The sequence below is a fragment of the Callithrix jacchus genome, chromosome 5, assembly GCF_049354715.1.
Source record: "Callithrix jacchus isolate 240 chromosome 5, calJac240_pri, whole genome shotgun sequence".
Taxonomy (NCBI): Eukaryota; Metazoa; Chordata; class Mammalia; order Primates; family Cebidae; genus Callithrix; species Callithrix jacchus.
The window spans coordinates 16,473,253-16,500,930 of record NC_133506.1 but is presented as its reverse complement, the minus strand read 5'-3'; the positions used below and the strand labels follow the sequence as shown (position 1 = coordinate 16,500,930).

Sequence of the window (27,678 nt, the reverse complement as noted above, 5' to 3'; positions counted from 1 at the left end):
AAAAAGATTCAAATGATGATGAATCCCTGGTTCATCAAATCACATTTCACTTTTATTTGTCAAGTACTTTTTTCTCCAATAGCTTTTTCTTACATAACGGTAGGAGAGATACTGAACAAATGATTACAAGTAATCTCTTCAAAATTACCTTCTCTGAATTAATCAGAATTGGAATCAACTGTATCTGAAATTCTTTTTGATGCTAGACATCTACAAAGAGTTTGGTGATTACAGGCATTCTGCTAGTCCCTGGAGAGAAAAAGATAAGTAAAATAGGATCCTGGACTTCAAGAAACTCAGAGTATAGTTTGAGAGAAAAAAACATTAAATACAATGTGAAGGCAGTGTAAAATGTGCAAGGGTAGGTTAGTCATGGTACAAATAAGTTATCACCTTTTATTGAAGGAGTTAAGGAAGATATCACAGAAGTGGAGACTTCTCATCCAGGTTCTGAGATGAGAGGAGTTCACCAATCAAACAAGTTGGAACAAATGCATGTCAGGAAGAGGGAACAGCATAAACAAACCATGCAGTAGAATAGTTTATGGGGCTGGGCACAGTGGCTCACGCCTGTAATCCCAGCACTTTGGGAGGCCAAGGTGGTAGATCACGAGGTCAAGAGATTGATACCATCCTGGTCAACATGGTGAAACCCCGTCTCTAATAAAAATACAAAAAATTAGCTGGGCACGGTGGCGCGTGCCTGTAATCCCAGCTACTCAGGAGGCTGAGACAGGAGAATTGCCTGAACCCAGGAGGCGGAGGTTGCAGTGAGCCAAGATCACGCCATTGCACTCCAGCCCGGGTAACAAGAGCGAAACTCCGTCTCAAAAAAAAAAAAAAAAGAATAGTTTATGGGAGAAACTGTAAGTAGTTTGCTATAGTTGAAGTGTAGGGTTTATGTTGGAAACTGGAGAGAAATGAAGGTGAAGCAATTAAGCAGGAGCCAAATTACGGAAGGCCTTGTATTTCATTTTGTGGAGTTCCCTTTATGTTACAATGGGAAGTGAGGGAAGCATTTTAAACACAGGAGAAAGAAGATCTGCTTTATATTTAAAAAATATTACTCTATGAGCTCAACCATGGGAGAGTGAAAAAAAAAATACAAAAAATGACTAGAAGAAAACTACCAAAGAATTAACAGTGGCTGTTTCTGGATGGCAGAATATTCTTCTGTTTCATCTTATAGCAGAATGCTGTTCACTGTTATTTCAAGTTCAGACATATGAACAGCTGTCACTACAATATTTTAATTCAAACAAGGAATTAAAAGTGGTCATGTTTAGCTCCATCCTTAGCATTCTCAATTTTGTTTACTTCAGAAGTGACTATTCTGTAAATCTAGAGGGTACTATGATATACCCGTCAGAAAAACCAACTCAATAATAATTAAGTTATGCCAGTCTACAGAAGACCCACATCACTTTCTGCATGTGACAATCTAGACCTCTGGGAAGATCAGCAAATTAGCCACTTCATATGCCCTTTCATTGATTTTGAAAGGAACCAACTCTGACTCTAAATGAAGTTTTAATACGTTTTACATTTTACTTTGCGGTAAAGGAAACATCAATTTCATCATATACTCCTTCCAAAGTCACCTCAAATTCAAGTAAAATAGAAGAAAAATCATGCATTTACAATGCAAATTAGGCTTTAATTCATCTACCCAGCCATTCTGAACAGATTGGTGGCCCAAAGCCCCTGCTCTATAGAAAAGTCTAGAGCCATCACCACCTTGCAAGGGCACAGACAATAAATGATAGAATCAGAGGCATCCAGAGCTTTGATCAAAATGATTTGTGTCAATGAAATGAGCAGAGCAATGACTGGCACAAACTTCAATCACTATTACATTTATAACGCATACAAAGTTATACGTAGAAAGCCTGCCAAAAGCAGTTCATTAAGCAAAAACTGTTATTACATAAAACCATCTGTAAACGAAGAATATTAATAGCAACAACTTTATAAGGTTGTTGCAAAAAATTAAACAAACCATACATAAAATGTTTAGAAGGTCATCTAACACATAGTAAGCACTCAAAAATTTATAGTATCATTATCATTATTCCTCTATCTCATAACTTGCCTCTTTTCAACAACTCCAACCAATAAATCCTAAAGATGTTCTTACTTATGTTAAAGAATATTTACTGAATACTGTAATTAAAATTCAATAATCATTAGAATGTTTTGAGAGAAAAGATTAATAACACTTCTGTACCTCTTCGTATCTGTCAAAAACTGCTCCTTCTTGCAAAAAGGAAGGAACTTCCTTCTGCCAGTTAAATTCATAAGGTTTGGCCATGATTATATTCAAGACCTAAAAACGAAAAAAAATAGCTCATTAGTACACAAAATAAAGCAACAATTGAGGATGGTTAATCAGTTTGCATTTCTGTGTTTGCAGAAGCTTTTCTTTAAATATGTGGAATAGGTTTTTTTTCTTCTTCCCTCTGTCTGACCCCCAACTTGCTTTCTCTAAACCTGGAGCTATCATAATCAAGAAACACCAGAGGTGATCATTTGAGAAGTTTCCATTCGCTCTCCAAATCCTATAAAATAACCAGATGTGCATGTGCGTGTGTGTGTGTGTGTGTGTGTGTGTGTGCGCGCGCGCATGTGTGTGTATCTGAAGGCACCAGATAAAATAAGAAAACCATAGACCAAAATCTATACATGAGACGCCTGCTATAAATAGCCAAGGGCACCATGGGCTTGAAAGTGAATATATGGGCTGGATGAGCCCACGGAGTATAAGTTGCAGAATCAAGTAGGCATAGCCAGAATTTTTTAGAGCTCTTGGTCGTCTCTTTAGTCCTCTCTTAGGCTCTCTTTCCCCTACACCTTTGTTACTCACCCCTTGGGCCATGCAGGGAACAAGAGGATGTCTGGTTTTGAGGCAGCCAGCTGGGAGGGGAGTCCCCGGAGAAACTCCAATCAGCCTGCCCACTGTGGTGCTCCAGAAGCTCAGTTTACAGGGAAGAAGACCCGAGCCCCTCCTCTTTCTGTGTGGAATCTGCAAGTCCAAGGGCTGGGCAGGAAGCCCTCTCTCTAGCAGGGACTCTGGCCTTGCAAGAGTCCCTGAATCCCCTTTTTTCTTCCTTTTACCCAATGAAACCCTGTCTTACTATTTAAATTGTCTGCGAGTCAAAGAACCCCATTTTTAGCTGAACTAAGGAAAAGTCCTGCAACAGTCTTATTATAGCCAGTGAACAGGACATTTAAAGAGAGGCCAGGCACTGTGCAGAGTGGCTCCCTGAATCCAGGAAGAATTCAGTGCTCCTTTTACCCATGCTTGTTGGCAACCTGTACCATGGTAGGAATGCAGTAACTACAAGTCGAACATCTTGCATGACAGGCCAGCACACAACCAAGAATCACCAAAGAGTTAAGCAATGCCAAGAACACAGAAGAACACCAAACACAGCAAGTAAAACTTACACCCAAGGAAAGAGTGAAAAACAGGATCTAACTTCAGCATACAGATTTTTTCCAGAGGGAAGAGAACATATTCTGTTCTTAAAATATAATTACAGATACTAGAAATTTAAAAAAAGATTGTTAAAATAAAACTTATTAGATAAGCTGAATTGTAAAGAAAACTCAGATGAAGTATTGAGCCAAGGAATTCTTTTTTTTAATTAATATATATATTTGATTGCACATTAGGTTCTGGGCACATGTGCAGAACATGCAGGATTGTTGCATAGATACATACATGGCAATGTGGTTTGCTGCCTCCATCCCCCTGTCACTTGTATCTGGCATTTCTCCCCATGTTATGCCTCTCCAACCTCCCTACCCCTTGCTGTCCCTCCCCTATTCCCCCAACAGAGCCCAGTGTGTGATGCTCCCCTCCCTGTGTCCATGTGTTCTCACTGTTCAACACCCGCCTATGAGTGAGAACATACAGTGTTTGATTTTCTGTTCGTGTCAGTTTGCTGAGAATGATGGTGGAATTCTTAAAAATGCAACACCAGACCAGGTGCAGGGGCTCACACCTGTAATCTCAGAACTTTGAGAGGCTGAGGTGGGTGGATGACCTGAGGATAGAAGTTCAAGACCAGCCTGGCCAACATGGCGAAACCCCATCTCTGCTAAAAAACACAAAAATTAGCTGGGCTGGTGGTGGGCACCTGTAATCGCAGCTACTCGGAAGGCTGAGGCAGGAGAATTGCTTGAACCTGGGAGCAAAGGCTCCAGTGAGCCAGGATCACGTCACTGCACTCCAGCCTGGGTGACAGAGCGAGACTCCATTGCAAAAAAAAAAAAAAAAAACTACACCAAAATAAATTGAAAACATGAATGGAAAAGTTGGAGATATAGAAAATAGAAAGGAAAGGTTCAACAACCTTATAAGGAGACAATGGAGGGATGGAAACAAAGCAACAGTAGAAGAACATTTCTGAAACCTGAACATTTGAGTCTTGAAGTGAAAAAATCCAATTCCAAGTAGTATAAGTGGGGAAAAAAAGATATACACCCCCAAATATACCTCATGGTGACATTGAAGACACAAAATATGCAGAGAAATTATGAAATCTCTTAAAGACGCCTGGAGAGAAAAGATCATCTACAGGTAAACGACAATGAGACTGATATCAGGCACATCATCCACAACACTAAATGCAATAACACTACTTCAGAGTTCTGAGAAAAATAATTTTGGATTTAAAATTCTGTGTTCTATACTGTTTAAGCTTTTAGGAGAAAATGCAGTTATTTATAGACTTGTAAGTAATCAGAAAGATTTAGTAATTTACCCTGAAAATTTTAATGTATTGCATATTCTATCAAAAGGAAAATAAATATAGAGAAATAAGAGAGATATGAAAAATGATGTTGAGAAAAAGAAGGTAAAAAGAAACAACAGGCTTACTTGTCTTACTGTATTATGCCAAAAAGGTAGAAAAGAATAAATATATTTAAAAATTAGCCAAGCCAAATCCCAGATTATATCGATACATGAGTTGTGGCCAGCAAGGTGGTTGGAGGAAGGAGGTATGGAACAAAGGGAAGTAGAACCATTTTGGGAGGGGAACAGAGATACCTAAACCTCTAGACATTAGAAGAATAATAGAAGTTTAAATATGGGTGCTAACAATTTAAGAGTTTTCCCATAGAAAATTAAAATTAGAAAATATAACTTCCAAATGATTTGCAGGGGAGAAATAGCAAAAGAAACTTGAGCCTCCTTTAAAAAGACAGCAGATAAAGAATGGAGAGAAGACAGGAACACATTATAAACAGAAAACACAAAATAAAATGACACATCACTAAGCATAGCAAATACGAATTGGTTAAATTCACTTATAAAAGAGGTCTTCAGATTATGTAAAATTATGGTTGTTTACAGAAGTATTTTGAAAACTATCTAAGAAGTCTGAAAATGCAGGGATGAAAAAAGATACCATGGGCACATACTAAGGAAAAAAAAGAAAACAGTTATAATAATAAAAGGACACAAAGCAGACTTCAAAGAAAAAAGCACAGTCAGAGTGATAATACATCAATTAACTGCCATTAATATTTAAGCATGTGACTACACAGCATCAAAACACATGTTGAAAAACTGATAAACTACAAGAGAAATTAGCAAAGTCACAAACAGGAGACAATGATTCTCCAAAATTAACAGAAGAAGAAGACAAAGAAATAAGAATCTTCTTGAAGCTCTGAATATCATACTGAATAATTAGTAGAAACAACCCAAGGTAACATAAATAACAGTACTTAATAAGCTGTATTCTCACTCTTAATATATTTATTCTCTTTCTAAATATATTATTTTCTTCTTTCCCTCTTTTGCACCCTGGCTACCCATAAACATGTGACAATCTCAAAATCTGATCACCATTAGGCCTTAGAGGAAATTTCAGCATTTTTCAAAAGGCAGAAAATATGGTGGCCTTGCTTGCTGACAACAAGGAAACTTACATATTAATGACAGAGATTGCACAACATCTATAAACATGAAAATTAAACATTCGCACACACATACACACACCCCTAAGTCATTCTTGAGTTAATCAGAAATTATAACTTTTTAGAAAGAAAGGATGAGAGCTTTACAAACCAAAACCTAGATACGTAATATGTAGCCAAAACAAAAAAGCCAAAACAATGATCATTAAAAGCAAAAATTAATTATTTTCTGAATATCTGCATTGGACATATATTTGGCAAGTACTGAGAGCAAGACTGAGAGACACAGAGAGAGAGATTTAGTTGGGGAAGAGGGGAGGATGAGGAGGAGGAGGTGGCTGCAGCACAAACTCACGACAATTACAATGGAAAGTGGGATATAATTAAAGAAGAAGAATGCAGACATTCTAAGAGAATAGTATGTATAACTTTAATCAGACTATTTTAAAAGCTAAATAAAATATATATCTTTCAAAGCTAAAATTTATTTGGCTTAAATTAGTATAGCCATTGTCATAAACAGTATGAAGTTTCCTCAAAACACTAAAAATAGACTTCTGGTTTTTTGAGAAACTAAACGATCCAGCAATCTCACTTCTAGGCATTTATGGGAAAGATCCGAAATCAGTGTGTCAAAGTGATATCTGCATTCCTATGTTCAATGTGGCACTATTCACAATATCCCAGTTATGGAACCAACCCAAGTATCTAACAACAAATGAATGCAGAGAGAAAATGTGATGTATGATACACAGTGAACTATTATTTAGCCTTAAAAAAGGGAAGAAATTCTGTCATTTGTGATAACATGGATGGAAGTGGAGAACATTATTCTAAGTGAAATAAGCAAAGACGAATATACATGTTCTCACTTACATGTGAAATCTGTAAGAGTTGGACTCATAAAAGCAGAGAGAGTAGAACAGTGGTTACCAAAGGCTGAGGAGTAGAAGGAATGAGGAGGTGAGAATCAAAGGATACAAAGCCCTCTATCAGATAGAAGAATTAAGTTTGACTTTTTTTGAGATCTTTTGCATAGCTTGGTGAATACAGCATGTATATGTACAAATAACCACACAACTTCCACCTAAGAAGTTTAGAAACAAGCTTTGGAGGTACATAATGTGCATTCATATAACATATGTCTTCTATGTTATAAAACAGATCTGCAGAGAAAAATAGATTCACAGACCCTCCTCCCCCTTAATAATCAACTACAAGGAGCTAAGTGTTAGCTTGAAAAAAACAGATTTAAAAACATCGTAGTGGCTGTTAAATACAGTAAGAAGTTCTTCTTTGAAAGTTTAGCTTGTTTAAGTTTCCTTGTCCTTTGTTCCCTGCTTTCAAGTCCAGACTTCCTTCCTCTCTCTGTTCCCCCAGCCCTGGTAAACAACCTGTCAGTCCTTATCTATAGGGCCCACATTCCACATCTGCCACACACTCTTTGAATTACCCCTCCCATCACAACAGCTTCTCCCACTGAAATGGATCTTTCCATCTTCCCACTGGTGTAACCACATTCCTGAACTTTTCAAGTCAGCCAGTCTAGTTCAGCTTAGATTGTGTCGTCCAAGTCCAGCCAATAGAGGAAAGACACAGTAACAGGGACAAGTTGTGTTAGGAGATAATTAAAACCCCTGCTCACCTTTGTTCTGTGTGCTCTCTGCTCCCTCCACAAGATGCACCCTTCTATAGGAGGAAAAATTGTCTTGCTGAGAAAATTTATATTCAAGTGCTATTTCTTTTGGGGCACTGAAAAAATTACTTCTAACAGTAGCCACTCCAGTTTTCCAGGCTGTAAAGAATCGGTGGCCTAAACATCTCTTTTCTGCAGGATTTTATGTGTTCTATGATTGTCTCACTCCTGACAACCACTGCTTTCAATTTCTCCCTTTGGTTTCATTTCAAATCAACAAGAGGCTTCTGATACAAAAAGTTTCTCTCAAAAAATAAGAATAATTTTTAAAAAAAACCTTTTTACAGTTTGCATCATCTTTCACTGGTTTAACTCTGGCTCTCCCAGCATCAGCATAAGGATCCAGTATATGATGCTTCTCAGACCTCACTACTATTCTTAACTACTAAAATATTCACCTCTACCTTGGGTACTCATTTCATTACAATCGTCTCATTATATGAAGAACTTTGGGGGTGAAGGAGGCTAATGGAAGGAGAAGGGTAATTTTGACCTTAATCTTTTTTGCAGTGGAGGTGGAAGTTCATTTCATTGCTTCTTCCTTCAGAGTATTAGGGTTCAGAACAGGGTAAGAGCTATTCTGGTGTTAGAGTATCCTGACTGTTCCCAATGTTAAACTTGTGGCTGTGGTAGAGTCTGTTCTTTGTGCTTATCTGTGGAAAACTTCCCAGGGCCTGGCATCAGAGTCACTAGCTGGCTTATTTTACATACATGGCACAATGATGACCTGCAGACTAGAAAATGTCAACCCAGCCAATCGTGTTTAACAACAGTTTGATCCAGGTAATTGATTTTAAAATGGGAACAAATGAAGGTACACACTATAGTCCCAGTGACTGCAGAGAACATTAAAGGGACAGTTACTACTTTTTAAAAGAGGGGAGGAATTGGCCACCCTATAACTACATCCTTATTGCAATTATCTCAAATCCCCACCCACAGCCAACTGGTTTTTAAAATAAGGCTCTGATTGTGCCATGCCAAAAGCTCCTCTTCTCAAATTCTCTAGCTTGCCTTTCAAGGCCTCACTTACAAGATACTTCAAGGTTAATTGTCTCCTCCATCTCCTAGAACCGCATCACTTCATCAAGTAGAGCCCACAGGAAAAGATTCACCTTCTCCTTGAGGAACATGGGAAGTGAAAGGGAATTTACATTGTCAAAGAATAGACAGATAGCCGGAAACCTCTTGCAGTGTAAACACATTGAGTAGTTACCTAAGGAGGCCTGAGGACTTTTAAATAGTCTCATTGTTTCTAAATCCTCATGCAACTGGATCAGATTAGCTACTGAACTGGGGCAGAGGAAGAATTCCCTGGACTACAGAGACTTTGGAAGCGGGGAACAAGAGAGAAGGGGAGTAACGGGAGATCTTGTTCTAGAAAGTGGCAAAAGCTCCTTCTAAAGATGGTAATGAGAAACTGGCAGTTAGGAGGAACACAAGGTGACTGAGGTGGGCTGTTGAGGAGCCAAATATTCAAATCGGACATGTGGGTTACATAAAGATGGCCTTCCACCCATTCAGTTGGGGTGAACCAAGGAAGATGCTTGGTTTTCTTAGCCTACTCTGCCCTGAGTCTTTAGATCTTATCTTCCTTGCTAGACCTATAAGGTGGTCTTTAAGACTTACCAGACCACCTATTTCAGATGTGCTGGATCAATTTTAGAGTCAATGCTGCTCACTTTCCCTTACCACCACCCCCAGCCTAGACCCACTTAGGGCAAAACTTTCACAAGGAATTTTTTGTCTCTGGACCTGTGCCTCATGTTCTGGTATAGAGTGAACAGAGGGCAGTATGTGAAGCCAGGTATATCTAAGGTCCCTGGGTATGGTAGGCTGAATAAATGGCCCCCAAAAGATACCCACCTCCTAATTGCTGGAGCTCATGAATGTCACTTTACAGGGCAAAAGGGATTTAGCAGATGAGATTAAGTGAAAGATCTTGAGACAGGGAGATAATTCTGGATCATCCAGGTGGGCCCTAAATGTCCTTATAAAATGGAGGCAGAGGGTGTAACACAGGCAGAAGGGGAGGAGGCATTGTGACTATGGAGGCACAGACTGGAGTGATGCAAGCACAGGTCAAGAAGAGTTGGCAGCCACTAGAAGGTGAAATGGGCAAGGAATGGGTTCTTTCCCACAGCCTGGAGGAGATGTGGTGCTCAAAATAACTTGTTCAGACTTCTGGCCTCCAGAACTGTGACAGAATAAATACCTGCTACTTTCAGCCAGTAGTTTGTGGTAATTTTTTATAGTTGCCTAGAAAATGCATATATTGGGCCCCCTGAAGGTGAACATCTTTCCTAAAAGAACTAAAATGTTGCCAGATAAATTTGAAATGCAGTAGAGACTGCTCTTATTTGAAGGGAATGGTCGTTTAGCATATGTGTGTTCAACGGAATCATCAGAGGAAGACAGAAAGAAAAGTACAGAATAAACCTCCTCTCAAAATTAATTCAGATAATTCCTGTCCTTCTATTCCAAAGCCCCTTTGAGGAGTAATGACATTATTTCTGCAAACTGTTCCCTGAGTTCCAAATGTCTTATACCAATTTTGCATCTTAGCCATTAATACAAACTTCACATCTTGCAGCTCCCAAGAAGCCAAACAAGATATTTTTCACTTTTTATTTCTACTTGTGAAAAAATGAATTCATCTGAAAAAGCATTTGCTTCCACTTGAAAACATGCAGCTTTCAAGTAGGTAAATGCACCATGATGCAGTTATAAATTTTATTAAGTGTAAATTTTAACTGCAACCTATGACAAAAAAAATTTCCATAACAAATTAATCCCTTCCCTATCCAACCATACAAATCCCATTAAACCAAATAACCCATGACCTTAAATGACCTCATGATGGCACAACCAAGGTTGTTTTCCAGAACATACAGAATTGAGATAAAATTTCCACTGACCAAAAGTAAATTAGTTGAATCTATCATGCATATTTCAGTACCTTGTTCTTTAATCTTAAAATACCCTTAATATTTCTAAAAACAGATCAACAAGCTATCATCAGATTATTCAGGACTTTTAAATAAATGGCTTTACCTCAAGTAAGAATCTAATTTGATACTAATATATTGTATCATTAGTGATAACTTTCCCCATTTGCAAAAATACCTCCATTTTTATTAAGTCATTAAATAACATTTTAATAAACATAAAAAGAGTACCGGATGAAGAATATGATACTACGCAATGCTTTGAGGAATGGGGTGAGGGCATTATTGTCTATCTGGTAAAAAAGAATTTTGTAATACATTTCTATAGCCTTGAAATATCCATATTCTTTTATCTAGTAATTCTACCAGTAGGATTTATCCTATGTAAATGGGTACACAAATCTATGTGCAAGAGTACTGCTGCACTGTTTATGGTAGGAAAATATTGGCCTTATATAAGCATCGCTAAGCAATTGATTCAATACACTGTAATACTTAAATACTGTACCCATTAAAAATAACACTTTAAAGGAATAGTTATTTGCTTAACAATAGCAAATTTAGAAGAGTTTCTAAAAATATTCACAACTCTTATGAAGCAAATACAAATGCTCTTAACATATGGTTAAGAAAAAAAATCATAATCTATAAAATTGCATGTGAGTCTGATCCAAATTTTTATGTTATATGCATATTGCTTACACACGCACACTATTTTACAACAGAAAAGACTGGCAAGACATATACAAAACAAACAGTAGTTACATCTAGCTGATGGAATTTTAGGTAATTTTCTTTTCTTAATAGTTTCCTATATTTTAAAATATTCATAGCGACTATAATTTTTATATTCCAGAAAAAATGTTCTAAAGCAAATGGAGGATAAAATTTTAAAACTTATTTCTTTTCATATAAATTAGTTTTCAAATAATGTCTGTTTTCTAGCAGAAATCCTGGCAAGAAGAAAAAGCAGGAAGTGATAAATATATAAAGCTATAAAACACTGTCCTTCCTTTTCAGAATTTAAAAACCTTGATTATACAATGGGAGGCTTCACACATCCCAGTTATGACTGATCCTCATACATTACTTAGTAATTCATTAGTGTTAACTGAAACCTCCCCAATACTTACATTTGGGAAAAAAACTGATTGCGACCATGCTGGAATTAGTCTTTAATGAATTCTCAGCTACAGGCAATCTATGGCCTTTGCTATGACTTATCTGTTATAAAGGATCACCTGATTAAAAACATTTCCTGGAGTTTATTTAAAAAACGCAAATTGCACAGGAATAAAATAAAAAAAGAAAGCAACCATTCGCGATTTGTCCCTGCCTCTCATACTTCAGTATTAATCACAGCTGAGAGGCAAATGTAACGTCCTTAAAACTTAATAATTAAAAATAGATGAATAAAAATATTAAAGTGTGTTACCTTTATAAATTTATTAGGTGACATTTGTGATCATGTTATAGGTTTCATTATATCAAGATTTTATAAAATATGTCTAAAATAGTCTTAGTTACTTGGGGTATTTAGAGATCCAGGTTTATAAATTTATTAGATGACATTTGTGATCATGTTATAGATTTCAGCATATTAGGATTTTGCAAAACATGTCTAAAATATGCTTAATTACCTGGAGTATTTAGAGATCCAGCTTCATTTGAATATAATGAATAACTGTCAATATATTCTAGGAAATAAAAAGTAGTATCTTTCCTCCTCCATTAAAAAGTTCATGGCTGAGACCCTCCATAACAAAAAACAGATTAACAAGAGAGGCATACAAATTTATTTAATATAAGTTTTACGTGACACAGGGATCTTCAGAAGCAAAGACTCACAGAAACAGAGACAATCTTCTATGTCTATGTTTAGTTTTGGTAAAGAATGGATAGTCACATAAAAGCATGATTAGACAAAAGGGGGTATGATATAATGGCCATGAATTGGGGGAACTGAGTATGGTCTGTTCAGATTATTCGTGGCATCTTTGTGGTATCATTCCTTTCCTCCAGGTATAAGTTGGGACACCTGTCACATGAAGGTATCTCAGGAAAGAAGGCCAGAGATTGACCTTCCAGTTTCTGCAGTTTTCCCAGTTTCCTTTAGCTCAAAATACTCATTATATCAAGGTGCCATGTTTTCAGGTATTGTGTTTTGAGCCCTGGCAATATAATTCAATCTGTAATAATCAGTTTTCAAAGAAATTAGAATACAATGAAGTACAACAGCTTCTTAAGAGAAGAACTGAGTTGTTTCAAAAGATTGCTTGGATGTTCGTTGTTTGCCTGTAGCAACTCCCTTTGAAATGACATTGAGTTCCTATGCCAGCCCTCCCAAATCCTCTAGAACACATCAAGGAGCTGAAATTGTATTAAAAGTACATAGTCATCCATGACTGAGGTTTTCCAGCCTGATAATCCCTTGCCACTCACCTTTTGCTTGGTGCAGGTGAGGGTTCAAGATAGGGGGCAATACTGGGGCAGGAGAGCTCAGTGGCAGAAGTGGAGCCTGCCTCCATGTGATGTTCTCCGAGGGCTCATATGTTTAAGTGCTTAGTAAGTCCACTCCTGCTTTAACAGTATTTTGATCTTTCAGAAACAGAAAATGGTTTGCATATTCATCTTCTTTAAATTTCAGCAGGTTTTTGGGGAACAGGTGGTGTTTGTTTACATGAATAGGTTCTTTAGCGGTAATTACTGAGATTTTGTGCACCCATAACTAGTCTTTTATCCCTCATCCACCTCTGACCCTTTCCCCTGAGTCCTCAAAGCCCACCATATCATTCTTATGCCTTTCCATCCTCATAGCTTGGCACCCACTTATGAGTGAAAACATTTATACATATTAATTATTTTCATAGCTGTGAATTACAAAGTGACTGCTGGAAAGAAATTTCTTTGATAACATGCAAGATATATCAACCTTTAGAAAAAAAAAAAATATATATATATATATAGTTGTGAGGGGGAATACAGAGCCTGAGGAAAAGAATATACAATCTAACTGGGTTTTTCTCTTTCATGAATAATAAATCTGTTTAAGTAGAATTTGTTTTTTACATATTACAAATATGCTCCAGAGTAAAAGTCTTCTTCTTTCTTATCTTTAATGCCTCTGAAATAAAGTACTTCTGGACTCACTGACTAAGGGGCAGCAAAGAGCAGAAAGTATTTTATTACTACTGAGAATTTAACATAAACAGAGTTAACATCATCAGCCCTAAAGAATATAAAAGCCCAGATAAATAAGAGGATTAGGCCATCCTGGGATACTTGTAAATGAAGGACTACATAGTAAGGATTTTTTCCCTCTCTCAAAAGTAGAACTTGTCACTGTTTTCAAGGACAGAACTAACAGAATATATGATGGACATCTACAGTTTACCATGCAGAAAAGCAACAACTTCTCCCTTAGCAGGAGGTGTTAGCCATATACAACAGTTTTCAGGGAGAGTTCAGCCCTTTTGGCTCAAACAGTAGCAGTTCTGAGGTCTGGGAAAATAGAAAACAAAATGGCAACATGCACAAATGAAGCACAGTTTTAGGTAGAGGTCACAGGTTATTCAATACTGGGCTTTCCTGGATCTTTCAAGGTGTTCTTCACCCAGGGCTTCCTGGTCATAGAGGATCCCTTGTCTTTAAATTTAAAGTCCTGGGGTTCCAGCATGGGGATCATGAGAATGGAGGCTTGGGTTGACCTCTTCCTCAGCTTAAGTTTCTTTTTTGCAGGAATACTCTTTGAGTTATTTCTGTTTAGCCAAGATGGGAACTCAAGCTGGGAGCATAGGGGAAAGAATACAGAAGAATCTTTAAGTCCCCTGGATTTGCCTTTGATTATTGGTTCTTAAAGTATGCTACCCAGACAGCAAACATCACCTGGGACTTTGTAGAAATGCAAAATCTCAAGCCCCATCCAGATCTAAATCAGAAATTCTGCAGGTGGGATCCAGGAGTCCACAGGGTATCCAGCTAGCAAGGTGATTTCAATGTAAGCTAAAGTTTGAGAAAACAGATCAAGTCTCCAGCGAAAAGGAAAAGAGAGGGAAGAAGAAAATGGTCTTTTAATCTTTATCCAGCCCAGGCCCATTTACCAGGGAAAGAAGCTGGCTAGGAATTTGGGACTACAGCTTGGGTAAGTAAGAAAAAAAGTCAATTTGTCTAGAATGCACACTTTTCTCAGGAAGTCCATGGAAAATCGAGGCTATGGAGACTTTGAAGGCCAGTATTTGTTTTCCATCCAAGACCAAGAGTACATACTGAGGGCCTGAAGCAAATGAGTAATTTCCTCAACCAATTTTTTTCAAGTCTCATCCTTAAGAGTTAAGTAAGAAGAAACCAGTTAAGAATGACAGGCAACTTGAAGAAAGTAAATACAGGGTGACTGAGTCATAAACAAACGCTCAGCCAACACAACATCCTTTTAATCGGCAATGCAGACTTTGCAGTCACTTAAATAACCTTAGGCAATTACCTCTTGGCCCAAATCTTTATGCTCTCTGTTAACTAACTATAAGCTATGAATGATAATATTTCTCCTAAGAACTCAGGAAAAAAATATTGGGTAAGATTCAACCAGCAAATTCCTTTAAGTTTAAGGAGCTGCAATTGACAAATGAGCTGAGGAGAAAGATTATGTTAAAACACAAGGATTCTAGAAGAAATGTGCCCTCGGCTGCATTGGAAAGCAGCGTCTTCCCTAACCACCTTTCCCTTTACATTCTCCTCTCTGGATTTATAAGACTTGATTCCGTGCCCCTCAATACTGAGCATTTTGCACATTTCTCTTTGCTTCTCATTCACTAACTTACTGGTTATTTACTTACTGGTTATTTACTCCCCTAAACTTACTGGTTATTATTTAGAGAAACTGGGTCAGGAATCACTCTGTATTTTCCCTTAAGCACCTTGTACTTCCCTTCTTTGAAGAACTCACCACCCTACATGGTAAACAGCTATTTGTTTATCTGTATCATCACTATATGATGACCTCTGTGAAGACTGGGACCTTGTTTGCTACTATAGTGTCCAGCATATAGCAGTAAACAATGAATGAATAAAATAAATGAATGAATGAATGAATATCTTATTCTGTGGAGGAGCTCCCAACTAACTCCCAAAACAAATCAAGGCAGAAAGGACAATGGACTTTTCTCTTACACAAATGCACACTTTATTCTTTTCTTCCTTTCCTTCCTTCACTTCCTTCCCTTCTTCCTTCCCTCCCTCTCTCCCTTCCTTCTTTCCTTCTTTATCTCTCTCTTTTCCCCTTCCTCTCTTCCTCCCTCTCTCTTTCCCTTCCTTCCTCCCTCCCTCCTTCTCCCTCTTTCCTTCCTTTCTTCCTTCCTTCTTCTCCTTCCCTTTTCCTTCCCTCCCTCCTTCCTTCCTTTTCTTTCCTTCTTTCTTTCTCTCTCTCTCAGACTCTTACTATGTCACCCAGGCTAGAGTACAGTGGCACGATCTCAACTCACTGCAACCTCTGCTTCCCAGATTCAGGTGATTCTCCTGCCTCGGCCTCCCAAGTAGTTGGGATTACAGGTGCTTGCTAATTTTCATCTTTTTAGTAGACACAGGGTTTCACCATGTTGGCCCGGCTTGTCTCTAACTCCTGACCTCAAGTGATCCACCTGTCTCGGCCTCCCAAAGTGCTGAGATTACAGGTGTGAGTCACTGCCTCTGGCCCAAATGCACACTTTGGTATCATTTCTGTCTATACTTGCTCCTCTCTCCAGTATCTTGAAATTCTTTTCACAGTGTTTTGTTCTCAATTCATACCCTGCTGCCTGCCTGCTGCAGGCTAAAACCAGACCTGTGGAATGAGTTTCTATTCTTTACCAAGTTTGACAGGCTTGATGGAGGCTATCAATAATTTCTAGAATAAACATCCCAACCACACCTCCTCTGTGGCCTGAACCTCTGACCTCCTTAAGTCCTTCTGACTACTGTCCCTTGGTAAGGGCTGTTCAGACTGGTACCTGGGTCCTCACTGGTGGGGCCTGGACCTGGACATGTCTTCATGGGGTACGTCGTGTTCTTATCCCTACAGACTGTCTCTTTAGAGGAGACCTTTTGGGCAGCTCAAAGTCCCCCTGTCTCTTATGCCCTGCCCTCTGTACTTTGCCTTTCATTTGTCCTTGGACTGACTCTGTCACAATTATTAGGCAAAACATCACCAATATGAATCATCTGGGTCAAGAGAGAAAGCTCTTTCTAGAAGCCTGATTTTGCCTTAATTATTGAACTATTTCAAAGGAAAGATTTTTATTTCATCTTCGCTTGAATAAGCTTTCTGAAGGTTGCCTCGGGCATGAGTGTGGATTAAGCCTGAGGATTTAAAATGAGACTTCACAAAAATGGACAAAGTGCTTTGGAAAGGAGCAGGCACAAATTTAAGGATTCAAGGCATCCTTTATATTGAAACTATTTTCTGATTAAAATAAACATATATACACACACATAACGAGTTCCTCAATTTAATCAAAATTCTTCGTATTTAAAAATTCTCCTAGCTATTTTATAAATAAGTCTTTGCTATTATTATACAGGAGTCATAAGAAGAGGATAAAGCCTAAGACCATGTGTATTAGAGCTGATCCCAGACCACAGAAGGAGAAAATAAAACATTCCTCCTCAGGTTTTCAAGCTGAAGCATATCTGAAATCAACAGTCTTCATGTGTTCATACACACAGGGGTACTGCCCCATGACCTGAAAGTAACCTTTAGTCAAAGAGATGTCACCTACATAAATCTCAACTCTCACACAAGGTTATTTATCTCCTTATGTATTCAAAATTGTTCTACCTGGAGTTCAAAAGCCTCAAGTAACTACAGAGATGGAACTAAGAAGATAGAAATAGTGAGAAAAGAAATACATGAAATTTGAGGTTTGGGGAGTTTGATTTAATTTTTTTAGACATGTGCATTATTTTCAAAATCTCTAAACCTTTCTTCCTCTTTGTCTTTTTATGCCCAAAAAAGGAATAAAAATCATTAATCTCAGTTAACTTATATTAAAAGTGTTACCTTTTCAGGCCCCTCCTCCCAGGTTTGGCATTACTTCAAATAACGGGAAATTTACTGTGTAAATTGGCTTATGCAGTGAGACTGCACATAAAAACTAGGTGTATATTAGACGCTGTCTTTGGCTTTGTCCGATAGACCAGCAGGGAGACTGGAATTGAGTCTGTTTCATTCACATCAGAATAGCAGCAACAACATTCACACAACTTGAAATAAATCTTCTAATGTGACACTGGAAAAGCTAATTAGAAAGATACAAATTTTATGGTTTTATAAGTAATTTGACCATCTTTAAAAATGAGTCTTCCTTTTATTATATATTATACTGTTTCTGAAATTAATATTAAATTAATATGAGCTGTATAGCCTGCTGGAATGGAAACAGAAGGGCAATCAGAGATGGATGGCCTGCATTCCAGCCCTAGCTCTGTCCCAATTAAGTGTGTGACTTTGAGGAAGCCCCTTACCCTTTGAGTCTTAACATCCTTGTCTGTGAAATACAGAGGCTAACACAGTCATTTCTCTGATGCCTTCTTAGCTTATATTAGTTTTATTAAACATTATTTGAGCTCCTATGAAATATAAATGCTATTTAAGACCCATATATATCCTTCCTGAAATATATTTCCAAAAATGAAAGACACATTCAGATGGGCCAAGTAAGATTTAAAACAATGCATTACTATTGTGTATTGAAGGGTAACTAAAGAGTAATGACGTAGTGGCATTTCTAGAACAACTCTTCAGTATCAAAGCACACTTTCAAGATGCCAAATCCTTGTCCAATTCTTGTAAGGTCAACAGTCTTCAAATAACTGTCCCTTTCATAAGATGTGTGCTTTTATTGGATTATTTTAAAACATGTTTGCTTCCATTGCTGATATAGAAACTAAAAAACATCCCTCACTCTAACAAGGCCCAGAGGCAATAGGAAGGATATCAAAGGTCAGAGAGTTGGATGTGAAGCGATTCCCAAGAGTTCACATGGTGTTTTGTTTTAATAAATTTCTTTAACTTCTAATTCAAACCATATCCGCAGGCTGGGGAAAGAGAGAGAGAAAATGGAGCTTCTTTAAGTTCCCTGCTCCGTTAGACAAATCCTTGGTTTTCCCAAGTGTCAGTACTAATAAACAGTTACAAAAATTGCTTTGATCCTAGTGTCTGCAATCAGTCTTTTTCTGAAGGGATAATGTTTGATCCAGCATATTCTAAAATGCTACAAGACCGCAGCAAGTTTCAAAGAAACATCAGAAAGAACTCAACAGCCTGACCTGGAGACCAGGAGGATGACATTCTCATTAGGCGAGAGATGCTGGACTTTCTGCAGTAATGAGAAATGAAACTCATCACTCTGCTCTAAAAGCTTATGCTAGTGGCTATTTACCACTGACCCGACACACTTCTAGAAGCTCTCACAATAAAGGCACCCAGCATCCACTTACTGTTTCACCATTTACCAAGTATTTTTACATACTCTCTTAAAGTTAGAAATCTTAATTCAACTGCAAAAATGTGGAAACTAAAGCGCAGAAAGCTTAGAATCCCCCAAATAGAGTAGAATGATTAATAGAACTTAACAAACCTTTTGACTGAACACCCTCATTGTCCAAACTTGGTTCTCATGAAGAAAGTTCCTTAAATTTAAGTAAAAAAAACACTCTAAAGATATGGCATGAGACCAAAATGAAGGAAACGCATCCTTTCTTGGGACAGTATTTAAGCTGCCTTAATAAGAGGTAGTTAAATCAAAAATAAGGTTGCTTCAGTAAAGGAGATGGCCATATTACTACCCCTATCCAATTTACCACTTTAAAATGACCTGAGGACAGAGATCCTAGTAACCTCACCATCAACATCAGTGGATATTTTATATTCTTAAAAAAGCTAATAAATTCACGTTTCTTTCATTCTTTAATTCCCTCATAAAATCATTCACTGTAAAAAGATTACTGTGTCTTTAATTCCTGGCTTTGTTTGTAGAGTGTCCCAAATGTGATAGAGAAAACTTAGTTTTATAAAAACATCACAATCTAGCCACTTAGGTCATGACATTAATTGGTCTATGATGCTATCTTGGGAATATCTGTAGGGAGTATTTTAATAAAATCAATGTTGTTGCCTATATTTAGTACTGGTGAAATCACAATTGTGATTAAGCCATTGTATATATATTTTTATTTTTATTCTGCCCTATTTGAAACCAATCCCCAAGGTAAAACAGGAAAAGAGGTAAGATTCAATTATGGCAATTACACAAATAATAAGTTAAATTGAGTTTTGTGGACAAAACACCTACTGTCACTCAATTAATTATTGTGCCCTGAAGTAGTAAAGAGAAGAAGGCTTATAATTAAGGTATATTTTGGCCATCTATGTTACACTTCCCATGGCCAATATTTGTGAAAAAAAGAAAATAGACTTTGCTTAATACCCTCACTTCCTGTTAACTTATTATAAATGTCTTAAAATAAGGAATCTAGCATATATATTCTGTTCAAAATATGCCTTTTTGAGTAGCTGAAGTTTTTGGTCTTCAAGCTCAATGTCCTTACGCGGGTCCTGATCTTTCTTAACCTTTCTAGAATGAAACTCCTACCTTCAGCGTGATCCTCTTTCCACATGTGGCAGTCCCTCCACCTCCTCTGTCCTTTATCCTTTTTGGCTCTCAGTATTCTCCCTTCCAGGGCAATCCTTCTCCTCTCCCTTCCAAAACTCCACTCCCTCGTTTTCAGCAGCCTCCTAAGACAACTCCACCAGTGCTCCCTCCAGTATTCCAGATGTCCAAATATGTCCTGAGCTGGGCTCACTGCTACAAAAGGACTGCTTTGAAGAATAAGCCAAATTACCAAGATTGTTGGAGAAGTGAGCAATGCAAAGATCTGAGAAGTTAAAAAAAAAATGAACTACAGGACAAAGTAAAATGACTTTTTTATGTGAAAACATCTGAGCTGTTGGTGAACTCCAACCTTAATGAGCCAATGGTGACAAGGTACTTGTTGAAACCTTAACGCAGTGTTTGGGAGGTCACTAATCAAGGGATATAACAATATTAACAAACTTTTAGATCCTACCACGGCTTAGAGTATTTTGCACATTTCTGTGCCACCATATTAAGAACCATATCAATGAAATAGAGGGATGTTGAAGAATATGAAAGCTATAACATTTAAGCAACAGTTGATAAAAGACAATCCTAGGGATTTCAGACTTAATACGAGCTCCTCCTGTAATAGAATGGGAACAGATGCCAAGAAACCTTAGGTAAGCTGGGCAAGGTGTCACAATCCTGCTGGTGGAGCTGCAATAGAACCAGGTCCTTGAACTGCCAGTCCAAAACCCAGTCTCACTGGTGCAAAGGGAAAACATGCCTTTGAAAATTCTATCTGCTGTCTAGTTTAAAAATATGGAAATTACTGTTGTTTGCCTTAAGGGAAAGAAAAATACAAGCTATCTGAAGAAATGAGATATAAGATTAAGCCATGAAATGCAGATAAATCATGGATACTCTCTTTCAAGAAAGTTACCATCTCTTCTGCAGTTTATATCACAAAGTAATTTTATTAAGGTTTTATGGAAAGGTCACTATTGCATTTCTGTAATATTAAAATCTATCTTAGCATACAGAAATCCCTCATGAGCCTGAAATATTAGTTCAAGACTAAGTTTATTAAGGTTTTGGCATGACTCAATATTAACTTTCTCCAAATATTACAACCATTTTCAAATCAGATAAGCAGCAGGATATAAAACTGTGGCTCATAAAAATAAAATCAGGAAAATGGAATCATTGCTTATTAGTTCTTAGAGATTAACTTTATACTCTAAAATTGTGAGGAGCTTATCAAAACAGTTCATTCTGTATTGGCACTTTCATTTCACAAAAGAATCAGACAGTAACATGGTTAAGGTCTTTGTAGCATATATCAAAGTAAACTGATATTTTAAGACAAATTCAGTGCACGTGCCAGTAATAACTTTAGTCATCTTCACAATCCCTTCTGTTTCCTAATACTGCTGGGTATATCATGTACTTGAGTCAGCTAAGTCTGATACCTTAAGTTTTCTAACTCATATATTCCAGAAAAGGTATGAAGTTTATCTGATAGAATCAGATAGGAGACACCTGTTATCTGGCAATGTGTGAATTTATTGTCATGATTTTTAAAAACTAAAATCTTCACCGTTAACAAACACGCTGAAAACTTATGATGCTCCTGGTGAGAAAAAAAAACAAAACAAAACATTACCCGAAATTCACAGAGCACCCACTATCTCAAAGCATCACGCATAAATACGGTATTCTTTGACTCACAGACTAGAGACCTGGCAAGAGATTGAAGATTACAGCCAGGCCTCCAGGAAGGTGACCATGGAAGTCTTTCTGGTGATTTGACCATACAGATTCCAGGGGATGAAAACTCTATATAAAGATAGTGATGGCTCTTCAAAATTCCCTCCCACTAGTTCTCAGGCCTCTTTCCTTCATTTAGTTCTCCGTGGACTTCAGCAGTTGATTAGAATCCTCTATCCATGAAGTCATGACTCAGAATGACTTCACTGGCATGGTCTTAAAAGACTGTGAATCCCCCTGTATTTTGTGGTTATGTCTGAACACAGATGTACTACCTCAAGATACATTCTTAGTTCTCTGCAGAGTACTATGTCACTTTCTAAAGGTTAAGCGATTAGCCCCACAACTGGCATTTTCTCTCTTGGTCTCATGGAATAAAATACTGAACCTGAACTATTCTTTGACAATGGGACAAAAGGTTTTAGGCCTGAGAATGTAAACATTGAAATAAAACCAGAGTCTTCCCTAATTATTACCTTCCAAACTTAATTCTGTCTCTTCCATTTATACCCATAACAATCTCCTCATATGATAAATACATACTTCAGCAAAACTTTTACAAAGAAAGTATGAAGGTTTTTGAGTGGAGATATATCTCAAATGTGTTAATTATATTTTAGCCTATTTGATTATTGATAAATTACCCAACTGTAGTCATCTATGTCCAAGAATTTAAAAGTAGATGGAAAAAACCCTAAAACTCCTAAATTCCAGGCTAATTTGAAATAACCATCAACACACATACTTTACAGAACATATCACACATTTTCATGAGACACATGGATTCCTTTTAATGGCAAAGTGCACTCCATGTGAAAAGGACCAATTTAAAGAGCTGCTTCAACCAATTACTGTGAAGCCAAAAAAGAATACCACAAACTGTATTTCAAGGAGTTTCCCCATCTGAAAGAAACATGCCTATAATGTCACTCTGCAGGAGGCTCCCAAGGTAGAAGAGATGATGCCTACATGTTTATGGCATTGTTCTATTTCTCAATAGACATGGATGGTATTTTCACTGCTGTATAGCATCCTAACCCTTGGAAGCAAACCCTGGCCTTGACCCTGGTCTGGCTGTTAACTTGCTACCTGGAGCCATATTTACTCTGGTCTTTAGTTTATCAGTCAGTGGAATGTTCCATTAAGCTCTTCTAGGATCTAAAACATCTTTTTTTGCTTATTTTGTTTATGGCCCCAAAGCATGCAATTGTTGAACATGTATTTTCAAAGTTGTCACCAGGAGAACTGTTTACTGGAAGGAATAGCAAATGTCCTCTGTAATGTTTGTTTATTTAACTACTTTCCTGAGAGAGAGAAACATCAGAAAGCAGCTCTATAATGCAGTCCCCGAGCATAAACATGTGCCCAAGCATATCAACTTATTATTAAAGAGACCCCCTAAAAGGGTTTCTATATTTCCTATGAATTCTAGTATGAGGAGAACTATACTACACCAAAAAGAACTTAGTAATTCAGGCTTTATTTAGTAAATCAGGCTTTATTTACTACAGGCCACAGAAAGTAAAAATAATTTAATTTTTTCTTTGACTAAACAATGCACACCACGGACAAATATTAGTCACATGAAACCAGTAAGTTGACTATAATCAAATTATCTTGAAAATAAACAAATATGTTCATAACAAGGCTGGTTTGCCCTGGTTAAAATAATGCCATTACACACTGACTATAATTATATTTTTTAAACACAAAAAATGTCTAAATTGCTTACATTTATTATAATATGTTACTTTTGTAACAAATTAAAAAAAAATTCTTAGCACACTTACACAGAAAATTCCTTGTTCTTGATGGTTTTCTTTTCAGAAAATAAGTTTGTAAAAATAACATATCTTCATGCAGGATGTTTTATCATGCTGAAAGTGAAAGTTCTCCCCTCCCCTAGGCATCCTCCCATTTATAGTTCTGTGACATCAAGGCCATTGTAATTTAAATAACTGCTTTTTCATTTATAACATATAATGAGTTGGGTTTTATCGAAGCAACTTAGGCAGAGCTCTAGACCTGGTTTAAAAACTAGTATTTTTGAGAATCTAAATTATAATAAAAGCACTACATAAATATGGGGCATGCTTTTAAAAGGATTATATCTGGTAAACTGGCAAAAATTACCAGCAAAAGCTACATAGTCTATTTATCTTTGCTCTAATTATCTATATCCTGTGGAAGAAGGTATTTCTATACATGCCATAGATCGTGATGATTTGCAAACACAGAGTCAATCTTGGAAGTAGATTTTTGACAGGGGGGAACAAGGTGAGAAATCCATTTAATGTCGGAGGAGATGGAGGAAAAAGATCATAGACAGACACATACATTTCCCCTCCCCCATCTCTTTCTTCAAACCCATATAATTCCCCATACCTTTGGTTCTTCATCCTTTCTTTATATGGCTCCTCCCCTCCCGTGGGATATAAGCCAATCTGTACAATACATATTCTAGCTTTGTATCTCTCTCCATTCATCTCCTATTCCTTTCCCATGCTCATTTGACTCTAACCACATGGACTTTCTCCTGCGCCTCATAGAGGCCACTTGTAATTCTGCCTCAGAGACTTTGCAGATACTATTACCTCAGTTTAGACAGTTCTTCCCTAAATATCTTCATGGCTCACTGCCTGCAGATCACAGTATAAATGTCACCATATCGAAGATGCTTTTCCTGGCCACTCAGAACAAAAGGGCATCTCACCACCACCAGGATCTCTCTTTCTTGTTACCTCCTAGATTTTTCTATTTAACACATATCAACTATTCGATCTCTGGTATTTTATATATCTTGTTTTTGTTTTCCTCCACCAGAGTAGTGACTATATATATTTTATTTTCTGCTGTGTCTCTGTCTGTCACATAAATATGCGGGACACATAGTGGGTGCTCAATACAGACTTGAATGAATGTATCCCTCTTCCTACATCTCTCAATGAAGGAATTAATAGAGGAATCCATACGTGACTGTGGCCTTAAGTGTTGGTGACCCAGGGATAGAAAACAATTAAATGGATCATAAAAAAATATAGTAGAAGGGGAACAAACTAGGACATTAGGGTTAAATATAGCCTCCTCCTTCTTTATCAAGGGATGATTTATTATTTCACTGCATCCCTGCAAGACTAGATACTACATAGAATTCAGTAGTAGATAAGACACAGACTCCATCCCAACAAACTCAAATCTAGCAGAGTAGGTAGACTATTCAACATAAGCAAAATAATATTTTACATTAATTTAGAACCAACAGAGATGACCCCTGGCCAGGAGAGAAAAGAGTAGAAAGGCCTCCTGGAGAAAGCTTTTGAGCTAGGCCATGAAGGATAAGACTTCTTATGTGAAATGCAACATGAATCTTTGAGACTATATACGATCAGCAGCAAGACATCACATTGCTTCTGAAACTTTAAAGTACTTCACAACCATCCTCCAAATCCCCACCTATTAGATCAGCCTTCAGTCACATAGAATTGAACATGGAAATTCATGGTGTCTTTGAATATGGCTAACTCTGAAAGGCCTCAGTGGATTTTATTAAGGGAAAATAAGTGAGACAGAACTTTGTCATGTGAGACAAATGTAGTACATAATTGCATAGAGGGCTTTATTTACTTACCATCCTCCTTTGCATGCATCCTAAGTTGGGGTCGGGGAGAAGGAGGAGCAGGTATATGACTAGTTGAGGCCAAAAGTTTCTGCCTAAAGATGAAGTGTGTCCCTTCTGGCGGGATATATTTACTGTTCCTTCTCCAGGCATGGTAGACCATTTCAAAGCATGACCACAACATCTTCCCCTCCCTTGATCATGCTCCTTTGTAATACGACTACACAGCTCCTCCCATCAAGATATAAAAACTATCGTTCCACATGGATCTTGAATATGGGTGTTAGACATGTGACTTGCTTTGAAACAAATCAGAGGCTTGAAAAGCCCTTGTACATTGAGGTTTTCCTTCTTGTTCTCTTTGGAACCCTGAGATTATCATTTAAAAGGTTAAGACAACCTATTAGAGGATGAGAGGTCATAGAGACAAGACTGAGTCAATGCAGTCATCCTGGCTGAGGCCCCAACTATGTGAGTGAGGCCATCCTAGACTATCCAGCCTGAGCCAAGCCAGCCATGGCCAGAGAAACCACCCAACAAATATGGAGAACTGTGAGAAATAGAACATGATTTTAACAACTTATACAAAATCTGAGGGTGGTCTGCTACACAACAAAAGCTAACCTATACACCTGCTAAAACAGGCTGAATAGCATGAGAGATCTCTGTGGGCCTCTGGTGAATAAGTGGGCACTGTGATTATGTTATGTAAATGACATTACTAAGAGTATTAAGGAGATACAGGGAAGCAGAAAGGAAATCTAGAAAAAAGGTGAGGAGAGGAAGCAATTAGAAGCTTGCAAAGCAGTCCAGGGTGTGAGTATGGGTGTATAATAAAATTAAAGTAAACCATCTGTGGCTCTAAAAAGTACATAAAACTGTAACATCACTTTTCTGGATGACATGAATGATTATGAATACAAATATGTCAACTTATTTTGAGCAACCTGACAGAGAAATGTTTATATCCTATTTTTCTCTGAACCTCTCTTCTATCCGCTTCTCTAAAGCCTATACCTGGAAGAGAAACTGGAACTATAACAGGTGGTTAGAGAATCTTTGATGAAGGAGTGAATAACTGAATGAGGAAAGGAATGCCTTGGTCATCATGCCCTGTGATAACAAAGTTGTGTGTTCACATTTTGTTTGGTATCTCTGTTGATGCCAGGCTTTGCTTTCTCCCAAACTGTTCCTGTTTACAGTTCCTATTCTCTTTATAAGAAGGAACAAGGGAAATATTATGTGATACATAAGAATCAGTAGGCTCTGAGTGAGGACAGCTGCATTTTATAACAGCATTTTATAGCAGGGACTGTATAACAGCCATTTACAGCATTTAGCTGTATTTTTCACTTCTGGATGTTTGAGTTTTTGTTTAACTTGGATAGCTGATACTGTTAGTAAGTTGATATCTAGATAAATAAAGTAGTCGTGGAATATTTATTGAAATTTTAGAGAATATTTATTGAAATTTTAGAGTGTGTTTAATTGTTCAACGCCAATGTTTTTTTCAATTAAACTAAATAAGAAGGAAAGACATCAGCAATTTAACCACAGACAATTTTCCAGGGAACCTAAAATATAACTCATTCTCAATTGAATTTTGCAAAATAATTCAGCTCCACATTTCAAACTAGATACAAACTATCATTTTAAATATAAAACCTACATTTTATTAGCAGCTTTAGGCAATAAAATATTATATGATAAACCTAAATTCTAAAACACTTTAGAATACAATTGTGTTTTTATATCTATTTTGCTTTATGGTTCAGTTGAATTACTTTGAAACTCTCTTAAACTGGAGCGTTTTCATTGCATCATTTTAGCCTAATATACAGTGACTTACGTTAAATATTTTAACATGCCTAGCCTATAGACCTGGCTCACAGAAAGAAAAATATTTTTCCGAAATTTTATTTTGCATGCATACAATTGCTAATTAACAGATTATTAATAGTAACACTTTAAAATGATTACACTACTTCTAATACTGCATTCTAAAATGTTCCTTCACACCGAATCTGTATAGAGACTTTATGTGATGGTGCTATTATTGTGCCTGTTTTGAAGATAGGGAAATTAAGCCCTCAAGCAATTAAATCACTT

The 27,678-nt window shown here is 37.2% G+C and overlaps 1 protein-coding gene across 8 annotated transcripts in view; it reads right to left on the bottom strand.

Moving 5' to 3' along the window:
• PLCB4 (phospholipase C beta 4) overlaps positions 1-27,678 on the bottom strand; it is a 397,376-nt gene that overhangs the window by 162,302 nt on the left and 207,396 nt on the right. For 7 of the 8 annotated variants that reach the window (XM_078371334.1, XM_078371335.1, XM_078371336.1 and 4 more), the window contains one exon: positions 2,228-2,326. In XM_078371334.1, the coding sequence (XP_078227460.1) occupies positions 2,228-2,311 (84 nt within the window). In that variant the 5' untranslated portion in view covers positions 2,312-2,326. Of the gene's footprint in view, positions 1-2,227; positions 2,327-20,198; positions 20,323-27,678 lie in introns of those variants that run through there. The other variant, XM_035298347.3, reaches the window with a different exon arrangement.